At 39.2% G+C, this 11,467-nt stretch overlaps 1 protein-coding gene across 2 annotated transcripts in view; it reads right to left on the bottom strand.

The window, feature by feature from the left end:
* Positions 1–4,273: 4,273 nt before the first annotated feature.
* gtf3c2 (general transcription factor IIIC, polypeptide 2, beta) overlaps positions 4,274–11,467 on the bottom strand; it is a 33,303-nt gene continuing 26,109 nt past the window's right edge. For both annotated transcript variants that reach the window (XM_040125879.1, XM_040125880.1), the window contains 5 exons: positions 10,902–10,980; positions 9,993–10,121; positions 9,382–9,654; positions 8,127–8,234; positions 4,274–6,766 (listed from right to left, as the gene is read on the bottom strand). In XM_040125879.1, the coding sequence (XP_039981813.1) occupies positions 6,566–6,766; positions 8,127–8,234; positions 9,382–9,654; positions 9,993–10,121; positions 10,902–10,980 (790 nt within the window). In that variant the 3' untranslated portion in view covers positions 4,274–6,565. The remainder of the gene's footprint in view (positions 6,767–8,126; positions 8,235–9,381; positions 9,655–9,992; positions 10,122–10,901; positions 10,981–11,467) is intronic.

Below are 11,467 nucleotides of genomic sequence, written 5' to 3'. Positions count from 1 at the left end.
CTGCCGGTCATCAGTTACACTCTGCAACTTTATTAACTTTATTTCTTGGCACACAGTCGCTGCAGACGTCAAGGTAATGTGTACCACACTGACAGCTGTCTTTCGAGGAGGAAATGCCTGAACGATACCTCTCTAAAAACATAAATTTGTACCCGCTGTTGGTTGTCGCCCTAGAGGGAGAGATCACAGAAAGAGCGAGGGTCACATTGTGTGGTTAGAAAACAACATGCAGACTTTTGAACCAGCTGATTAGTCAGTGTCATAATAAACAAATGAAAAAGTAGGGTGAGTATGGGATGATTAACCCTTTGAAGACACCTGAGGCATATTTGATACAGGCAAGGTATTTTTAAGTCCCAGTAAACCCTATGTTGGAAAGGTACATGTGTCGAGGATTGTTTGGGAGAAATGAGCCGTGGTCTGGATCCCTCACACTGGTCTTAGAACCTACAGTATCCTGACCTGAAATGTTCTTGCACCTCTCTTTTAACATTATACTGTACCATTCTTCACCATGACATGCTGTTATAGCTAATAATTCTGCAAAATCCAAACTTGACCAAACTCGCTGCTGCACAGTAGTTATCACATTAAGCCATAGATGAGGAGTCACCTCTGTCTCCATGCTGGAAGGGCTGGCGGGTCAGGAAAATTTGATTATTGCACACTAGTAAACATCTTGATTTGAGCAAAATTCAGCGGAAATACGAAGATCGGTTGGTATGTAGTTGATGTTTCTTACGACGCCGACAGCCTCAAAACTGAACACATTAAGGGCTGTTTTTTGGCAGTAGTTTCCAGAGTCACACAAGCCAAACCCTACAAAATCACCTTGAAGGCAAGCTAATAGTGGGCAGCGTTTTGGTATGGATTGAGCAGAAGGAAAATGAATTGTGTCAAGGCTGAAAAAGCAATCAGGTACTTCCACTGAGCGGACATTCAAGTCTGGGGGCAAAAGTGATTTAGTTCGGCCGTCGGACGATTAGCTCGAGCTTCATGCTGTCATCCATCTCATCTATCTCTCATTCCTCCTGGAGCTTCGGTGTTACCCATCCATCAACAGTATGTTTCTCTGTTCGCCAAGCTTTCATCTATCTATCTGTCCGTCTGTCTGTCTGCCTACCCATCCATCCATTTGAGTTTTTCAAGTCAAACAGCAACAATTTTCAGTTACTTCTTTAGTTTACTGATCTGTTAAGTGGCGTGACAATTACCTCTTTTTTTTTTTAAATATCTGACTCAAAATCTTAAATAAAAAGATGCTTTTGTTGGTCAAATTATTTTCTTAACAGGTAATAATTAACTGAAAAATTATGGTAGTGCTCCTGCTGTCACAAAAAAACACTAGGGCCAGTAGTATTACCAAGACTAATGTGCTCAGAGGTTGTTCAACCTTTCTGAGATGGTTAACCATCTACAAGGCTAGAAATGTCACATAAAAAGTTGAAACTGGCTACGTTAATTTTAAATATTTGTAGCAGTCTGTTAACAAGGGGAACCAGATACAAAGAAATTGTATATAGGTCCATTTTAATTAGCTGAATCTATTGAATTTTTTAATCTATTGAGTTAATATTGGGTTTTGATCCAACTAAACAGCAGCAGTGGCTTTGCAGCCATTTTCCGACTAGTTTGTTGACTTTTCTGTAGCTCTTTTCACCACGTAGCCGTCAGAAATTCCCTCTTGCATGCTGTATCAAAGTGACATAAACTTTCTTTTATGGGAGCAATTCATCTGTTGTCATTGTAACCTACGAAATGAACATGCTGACAGGTGTGCTGATATCCTACAGTCTTGCTGCTTTGGTGGCTGAATATATAAAATCAGACATGATGTTGGCAGTACAGAGAAGGCCAAAGAAGGGTTAGGTGGAGGGTTTTGACCAGAGGAAGTTACAAATTGTATGATAAAAAAAATGAAAAGACATCCTCTGGGGAGCAGGAAAGCGCTCACGAAATTCAGTGGCGAGCTGTCCATTAGAGTCTGATACTTTCCGCATGCAAGTGGAAATTTGGGGCTGAAGATGACTTTAGAGGAAAGAGCTGTAGGATTACCAGAATCAACACAGTTCATCCTCTGGGGACCAATAAAGTCCACAGGAAGTTTCACAGTAGTCTAGTCATTAGTTGAGTACAAAAGTGATCATTTGGCCTGAGGGACATGCTAGAGGATACATGTTTATGTAATAAACCAAATAAAAAAAAAAAGAAAGAAACAGTTCATCCTCTGGGAAGTAGGAATATTTACTGCAAGTTTTAGTTATAGTGGTCATTAGTTAGGTTGTGTGCAAAACTGATCATCTGGCCTGAGTGAAGCACAAGAGGAAAGGTTGTGTAATGAACAAAACTGAAAAGAGTTCATCCTCTGGTGATCAGGATTTTCTCAGAAAAATACATAGCAAACTGCCCTTTAGATTGTGACTTCTTGTGTTCATGTGGACATTTTAGGGTGATGATGGCACTAGAGAAAGGACTGTGAGATCGTCATACTCAATAGGGTTTTCAGACAACTTTAGGATTCATCCTCTGGTGTCAAAGTTTTACAACAACCCCAGTCATTAGTTATATTGTCCCCGCATCTAATCCTTTGGCTAAAGGGAGGAACTAGGGGAAAGGGTATGTAATGAACAACCTAAAAGAAGATCAGCTACTGAGGAGCTGAAACTTGCTTTAATTTGACAGTGAATTGCCCTGTAGATTTGATGGCGGTGCCAGTGGGACGATCATGGTGTCATCGAGATCATTAGGATTCATCCTCTGGAGACCACTAATCACAGCAGCATGTTTTATGGAGCTTAATCTAGCATTGGTTGATACTGGTCAATGCTCTGGACTTGAGTAAAGGGAATAATTTTTTTATCATTTGCACCATTAGGAACAGCGAACAAGCCAGTTGACATGCCTGTAATGTTTCACAGCTACTATTAAGTGTTGATGTCGATAGTTGTTTGTAAAGAAAGGACAATTGTGTATTTCAAATTCCTAGTTGACATCCATTCTGATCCAAATACTTGCATGGTTGTTAGCTGTTACTCAATATCATGTACAGTAAGACGTTTCTTGTTCCACTGGCAATCAGAATATGTTGATACACCATGCAGAGGGTTAATCAAAGAAAAAATATCTTCTTTAAAATCCTATATTTTCACCAATTTTTAAGGAGATCCTGTATATTTAAATACATTTTTCCATTTAAAATAATACAAAATGAGAATATATATATACGGACCCAACAGCTATGAAGACTGAGTTAAAACAAAGTGAATGTAATAAAGACCAATGCATTTTACTGTACTAGTTTTGATATAAATGCATACTGGAGTCCACCTCTACAGGCTGCAGCTGTTCTTTAGTCTGGAAAAATGTCTGTCTAAAAGTCTGAAAAAGTTCAAGCCATTTCAGAAAAACACAGTTCCTGTTTGTTCACTATGAAAGTCTGATGTTTGAGAATGCTCTCTGTATTGTGCTGTTGCTGTGACAATTATACTTTGTGTGACTGTTGTAAATATGTTAAATATCGTGTATTTTCTTGGTATGATCTTGTGTATACTTGTGTAAATACATTTATCTTCCTTGTACAATCGGTCTTTAAAAAGTCCTATTTGTCTATGTGTTCTGGTGATAATGCTTAATTCCACTTGTCACATCTTTGATGTTTGATATTACATTTTCATGTTTGGCAAGACTTTTTTGTAAAGTGAAATAAAAGGCTGCAGGTGATAGAAAGAGGCTGGATTATTTGAGAGACATCCAACGGAAGACAGACATTGTACCTGGGCAACTAGTTCCCTTTAAAGCATAAAACTGGATCATTTTAGACCCGAACCTTACTCTGTGTTCTGGTTCTGTTAAAAAATAACCATTATAACTAGAGCTGCGTAGTTACTGTTTAAATCACTAATACGGCTCCTACAGGCATTTAGACACAATTGGCAAAACAATCTTGGCAAAAGGTCCAATAGTAGCTGTTCTGGGGCTTAAAATCGCATCACATGATCTTCACCAGCAGACAAGAGTTTGTCCAGCTGTCATGGATTTGTTCCAATTTTCCATTTTTGTCTGAGGAGTTTAGGAAAACAGCAGCGGTTGACAAAACATCCACAAATTCAACATTTGAACATCTACAATTCCTCGACAAGCTGGCAAACTCCATGTGCTCTGATGAATATCATGTGATACGATCGAAAGCTCCAGAACAGCTACTAATAGACCTTGTGATGAGACTGTTTTTTCCAAGGTCAAGAATAAACTTACAATGTCGTCTTTATTATTTATTCAAATAATTTTTGCAATTACAAAAACATTCATATATGCAACATTTCAAAAATAACAGAAAAACAGAACGAGACCACGCCCTGCACAGTTCGATACTTTTATGAATTACAAGTTACCAATAATAATGTCAGCACTTCATTTTTCATCACTGACAACACTATCATGGTGTTTACTAAACATCATTCAGAAACTGTCAATGCGATTTGTAAATTAGAAAAAAAAAACTAGACTTATAAGCATGTTTCCAAACCCGTAAGTGAACTGAAGAGTAAAACGTCCTAAAAAAGAGACTACTGTCTGTAAGTACATACTACCTGTTTTTTATTTTTTTTGTAGACACTGAAAAATAAATTATGTCATGTCAATATACTGCAGCTGTTATTATTAAAAAATTTTGAATCAAAACTTTAGAATTCTCACAATAACAACAGCAGGAATAAATTCAACGTGAAAAGAAAAGAACAAAGGCAGAAAAAGACCTAAAAATGTGTCTATTTATAAACATTACATCCAGCGGAGTTACAAAAAAAAATATTCAAGTATTTCCCCTAAGTTGTAGCCTGAGCTGTTGAGAAAAGTGATCACTTACAAAAGTACAGCAGCAAAAATAATCTTAAAGATACACTCCAATTTTTCCTAGGTTGGTTTTGATGTTTTGAAACTCGGCTCAGTTTGCAGCTTTAAAACATCAACAGTGAGGTGGGGGGGAAGATTTTGGGGCACAATAATAAATTCAGAAAGTGTATTTTTAAGGTACTGGTACACAAAAAAAAAAAGGGTTGTCAGGAGAGTCTTAAGGCTTAGAGAAACAACGCTGGCGCAAGCGGTTTTGATCGTCCAACCAACCAGACAAGTTAATAAATGATACCGACATTCTGTACACTCTTGCTAATGAAGCGAAGAAATCTGAAAACTGAAATTCACGTACATTGCAATGGAATGTCTTGCTGATAATAAACAGAAATGTCTGCCATAATAACGACTGAAAAAGCCAGAAGGTTTGAGGTTACCCAGTCTGTCACATTTTGTTACTCAGGGCGTCATATCAGCACCGTCGTGACCAGAATCCCTTTTGTTTTTAATATCAGCAATGTCAGATTTGCAAAATATTGACAGGAATGCACCTGTAAACACACCCCACGGTGATGAACTTGGGAAATTTGATTATCGTTTATTTCAAACTGCCGCGTTTGAAGGGGTGTAATTATACCCAGATCCCGTATAGGTGCCAAGGTATTTAAAAAGCAGCATCAATGAAGAACAGTATCGCCTGCACTCTGCATTGTTGGGGGGGTGGTGTCCATTTTTAAGCATTTTGACCTGACGGAGATCCAACTGGATTGAAGCACTGTCTTTTTGGATGAACTCTGTGGCTTGGGCTCAGCGTGCAGTCGTTCCTTTATAACGGAAACTGGGCTTATTTCCCATAGATGTATCCCATAGATACAAAGTTTGCACGACCCATAGAGCCACGAGAGCCACATCTATGGGAAACACACCAGGTCGAACTAAACCGGCACTTTCCTTTAAGTGGTTAGAAACCACCATCCGAAACAATTTTAAATCTATAATCATTTATAAATTTAACATCATCCCTTAACAAACTGTAGCAGGTATTAATCACTTTTCCTGAGGGTTGATTTTTACAACAGTGAATGCAGATTATAATTTACATGCTCATTGCCTTAGACTGCTGTCAACAGTGGGGTCACTGCCATGTTCGCAATTTGCAAACTGCTAATGTTTTATGCAAGGCACCGCCAGCCGCTGTAACTGCCCGGTCGCAAATAAACCGCCCCCACTGCCACTTCTCATCATGAGCTGCTGTAGCAGCGTAAAAAGACTGAAAAAAAAAAAAAAGATGCGTCCATGAGACATTTGGCGGGAAGTAAAGCCGTGTTCAGGTCAATGTTCAGTCAGTATAGGAGGATATACTCACCTGTGGTTCCTCATTAACCTGCTACACTGTCAGGCAGAATTCCCAGTGGAGGAACAGTTTGATGGGAGAGCGTTATCGGGCCGTTGTTGAAGAAACGCCATAAACCAGCGAATCATTTCATTTTTCCTACTTAAAGTTGAAAAGGTTGGTCACTTGTTTTATTTTAAGCCTGGCCACAGACCACTTGCAACACGATTAAACCAAAAACAGCAAATATATATACTGTATGTGCTACTGAGAATTTATATTGTTTTCGCGAGTAATTTTTTTTTTTTGCAGCTTCGTGTTTTTTGCAGTCATACACTTGTGTGACAGTTTGATCCACCTTCCGATTCTGAAGTTAAACTCTCGCTATAGCTGCTTTGTCGCTGTTTGGACGGCTTCCTTCTGGTCTCTCGGTGAGTACAGTGCGTCGAACTGAGCCTGGTTCTCGCTTATCATATTCTTGACATGAGAGCTGATCATACTCCTCAGACAGTTTAGTCTGACCAGCCCCGTCTGGCCTCCGGAAACCACCCAGGTATGGCAGTTCATGTTTGGGTTGAAACGCACCTGAGGAGGAGAGGAGGAGGAGAGGCAAAAGTTTCTCGTCTGTGCTCACAGTAAAAGCAACTGTCAATACCAGAAGTCATTTCATTCCCAGAACTTACAAAATCTACAGCCTGCATTTGTACCTGCAGACCTTTTCAATCCATCGGTCAAGTTTCAAGTTTCTCACAGTTTGAACACACAATGAGTTCAGGGGAGACGGACAAGACACAGGAGTTGTTATATGAGAAACGTAAAAGCAGAACAACTAATTACCAGGTACAAACCAGCTCTCAAATTTTGTCATTGTTAAGCTGCAGGAAGTTGTGGGACATCTGGTTCTCTTGTCTCTGATGCACTCAGAAAAGGGAAATTCGATTATTTTTCAACCTCGGATCAGTAGAACACCATCACTAACTATGACCTCAATGAGAAAACACAGAATTGAATTAAAAACCTCTATGACAGTGACAGAGCCAACATTATTGGCAAAAGTTGACCTTATGGCAGAGCAGTTGTATTGGATCGCTTTAGATTTTACAGGTGTAACTGATAAAGTGGAGGCCTTGTTTCCTAATTATGAGAAAAAGAAACCAGTTTTGTGCTTATTTATACAGAACCAGTGGCTGCTACGACGGACTGACTGAAAACTGAGCTTAACTCACTACTCAGTGTCTTTTCACTGGATACTTGTGCTGAAGCAGTTATTTCAGCCGCTACTTTTACTGCTACTTGGGTTATTCTTGCTTATAAACTAACGATTCCTTGGTTCAAGCTTATTTTTGTCCCTCCGCCGTGAATGACTCAGCTGTAGCTCTCAGTAAGGCAATACCGCTGCCACCTCCTTCCTTTCTTTTACTGGCGCTCATCTTTCCCTGTCTTCATCACTATAAATCCTCCAGGTGTGCCGCTTTTATTTTTTCTTTTCCTCTTCTTCAGTCTCTCTCTCTCCCTCTTTCCAATCCATTTATGCCCTTCAGACCAGGAGCCAGTCAAAAGATTGTCCCATGAAGTGTCCGTCCATCATCTCATCCCAGAGGGCACGGCGACGCCCTCCACTCTGCCTCTCTTAAAATTAAACACATCAAATCCTCAAATGGCTGCTTTCTATCTCCCCATCCCTCCTTCCACTGAGGATGACATTTTTCTCATTTTACACATCATTACATTCAGCCCGTCCATATAGCTGTACATCAGAGGAGGAGAAAGAGGCCCCTCTGTCATCTCTTACCTCTGTTTCCTTTCTCTTTCATTCTCGCGTTAATCTTTCTCTTCTCCTTGTTGAGCTCCAGCAGGAGTCTGATGATATCTGGCACTCCGTGTGTGTGTGTGTGTGTGTGTGTGTGTGTGTGTGTGTGTGTGTGTGTGTGTGAGCGAGAGATACCTTGTGTAGTGCAGCCAGTGGCATTTCATCCAGGTTCATCTTTGTCTTCACTTCTGTGTCTTTCATGCGTTTCCACATAGCTCGCTTCTCGCTTCCTGCAAAGGTACGCTGGAAGTCGGAGGAGAGGATTATTATCATATGGGTAAATGTGATACATGGTAGTAAACTGAGTATCTAGGAGTTGTGGATTGCTGTTCAAATAAAACAAGCAGCTCAAATACATCACCTCGGGCTGTGGAAAATGATTACTGGCATTATTCACCATTTTCTAATATTTTTTAGGCAAAGCAATTGATCAATTAATGGAGGATATAACTGGCACATTAACTGAAAATGAAAATACTTGTTCGTTGCTGCCGTAGTTAAATGTACAGTATGTGCGCAAACGTAGTGCAAATCTTATCAGAATGTTCAGAGAGAAAATGTCCATTATTGCGCATTTCCATCCAGTACCATTGTGCAAATATTAAGAGTTGAGTGCATGGAGATAAACTGTCGGTGGCATAAATTCCCCAGTTGGGTGCAATTAAACCACTGCAGAGGAAGAGGGTGCGACGAGATGACAATAGTATTAATTGTCTGTTAATTACCTGGGCTCTTAAAAAAAGGAGCACAGGTAATTAAACGATGTGGAAATGTGATGTGTGTTTCTTATATTAATCTGAGGAACGTTACAGTCTCTTCATCGCTCCACACAGATCTGGTTTCGTCTTCAGTGGACGTTCAAGTCACATGCTTCAGGATTTGTTTCCGTCTGTTTCCGCTGTACTTTGTCAAATCTTTTACCCCTTAGCCAGGCTTTCAAACTTTTTTGCAATATTTTGACTTTTTTTTTTTTTTATTTAATTTCCAGTGTTTATTACTCAGGTTTTTTTTAACATGCATTAAAAATTGAAAATATGCATTAAAACAGGTGGATGGAAACGCACTTCGTGACAACTTTTTCTGAAGAATTAGAGTCAAAGGGTGAATTATCATTGGAAGTAAAAGCTGTCTGAAATCTTCTTGTTTCCTACATTGTTTACCAGATGGATTCAATTCTATTACACAGATTGTTTATTTATGAACTGATTTGCATAAGTGTTTTTTTTTTAAATTTTACTTTCAATTAGGTCTTTAATTTACCTCTTTTTTTGGGGAAAAAATGTCTTCGTTGTTTTCATTTGCGGCCTTGTGTGAAGCACTTTGTGACTTGCTTTCTGAAAAGTGTTCTACACATAAAGATTATTATCATTATACATGTCCATTTACCCACCATATCGTTGTCTGTGAGGTGGAGGCAGTATTTCTTCACAGCCTCTTTGTATGTCTGGAATCGTTGAGGGGGACTTGTATCGTTTCTACTTCTTCCTCCTTCTCTTCTGTTTTCATTGTCGTTCTCATCCCCTCCTTCAGACCCAGTATCCCTTTCTTCTGTCCCTCCTCCTTCCTGCCCTTCAGCAGCGTCTCCCCCCTCCTCCCCTCCTCCCGTCCCTTGAGTTTCTTCTTCAGTTTTATCATAAGGAACCAGCGATGTGAAGTAGATGGGCTGAAGACACAGCATGAGGTAAACAAGTTAATAAAAAGGTACTGTTCGCCTGTCTTCAGATACTATTAGCAAATACAAATACTATGTGTTTCTGTCGTATTCAATCCAGTGTTTTAACCATAAAGTTTATGTTTTGACAGTAAACTAAAAGCTACCAAATTAAGTCTTTACTAGTTCAGGTTTTTAATATTTAAGAAATACAGATGTGGTGAATTTGTCAAACTGTAATGCAACATTGAATTATTGTCTTAGACTGAAGACGGAAAAAGCTGTGAGGAGGAGAGAAAGAAAGAGAAAGGCTCGAAGTTAAAAAAGCAGTACAAAGAAAATAAACTTACAAATCGTCTCTCTATTGTGCGTTTGAGATATGGAGGAGTGTAGTGTATCTGAGGTAACAGGGCGAGGATCACCTCACCGAGGCTGTCTGATGTCACCACACTGTTCAACCAGTCGGTGTAAGATATGGACTGCAATGAAACAGGAACGGGCCAATCAGCAATGGCATATAACTAGCAATAATGACAACAACCCAAAAAATGCACCAAAAGAAAGGTTTTTGAGGATAAGGTTAGCAATATCCTATAATTTTTTTAATTAACAACAATAACAAGACCAAACTAACAATCCTTCATTATGATGATGGGTCATAATATTCTCTCACTATATGATATCAATGTTCTTGCCACTTCTTCCCCCATCATCCTTTAGCAACTTCTAATTGAAATCCCAGATTAATCCTCATAATACAGGACAAGTTGACCAAGTGCATCCACCCTCAACCAACCCTCTATTAGTATTATATGTGTAATTTATGCATTTCTTTTCTTCTTACGTGATGACTTTCTGCTGATCTGGTGAACTAATTTGTTCATATTGTGTTTGTTGTTGTAATTTACTTTCTTTGTATTCTGGTAAATCACTTTGTATTTATTAGTCTAGTATTTTATTCATTCGTTCTTTTTTTCTTTTCTTGAGTTAAGTTCAGGGGAGGTTTGTTGGATAAGCAAGCGTGGCTTCATGGCTCCCTGTTTTATTTCTATTACTGTATCTGCTTTTATGCTTTGTGCCTTTGCACTAAATGTGCATTAATCTGCTGCTGAAAATACGTTTCTTCATCCTTGCCAACATGAGCGTCATGCCCACAATTCAAGGACTTCCTTAAGAGCAAAGCTGATCTACTTTGTGCTCCATGAATGACTTAAGCCACGCAAATGACTGATGAAAAATTACAAGAAAGTCACACTCACCCACAGCGTGCCAGTCCTAGGAATTGCGAAGATGGAGTGCATGTAATGGTCAAAGTAATGGACTCCTTGTGAACCCTTCCTAAATAAATAAAAATAAATAAAACCGATAGAATTAAACATGACAAGTAGTAAGAAAAGAAAGGAGAGAAAGAAATAATGACGCACGCCCCTTAGGTACACTCTTTCACTGAACTTAAGGCCTTTTTAAATGTCACAATCGATCTACTAGTCATGGGGAGTAGTACACAGCCCAGGCAAACATTTGTCGGCTGGACTGCAACAGCTCAGCCCTATAGATGCAAATGTTGCTGACTGACTGACTGATGTGTTGAAGAGAGATGAAGTTACACCATTGGCCGTTGCTCTTTCAAAATTAATTGACGTAAACAGTTTCTTACGTCATTAACAAGGTGTTGACAGGCAGCGTTGCCAACCCAATTTACCGACTTTTCAGACCTTTTTGGCGACTGTTTTTTTTTTTCCTTTTTAGAAAAGTACCTAGCAACAAATCTAGCGACCTTTTGGACAAACCTTAGCTACTTTCCTTAGAGGAGAGTTGCCAGTGT

Source organism: Xiphias gladius, chromosome 4, assembly GCF_016859285.1.
Source record: "Xiphias gladius isolate SHS-SW01 ecotype Sanya breed wild chromosome 4, ASM1685928v1, whole genome shotgun sequence".
Taxonomy (NCBI): domain Eukaryota; kingdom Metazoa; phylum Chordata; class Actinopteri; order Istiophoriformes; family Xiphiidae; genus Xiphias; species Xiphias gladius.
The sequence above is the reverse complement of the archived record's forward strand: the minus strand, read 5'-3'. Positions and strand labels throughout refer to the sequence as shown.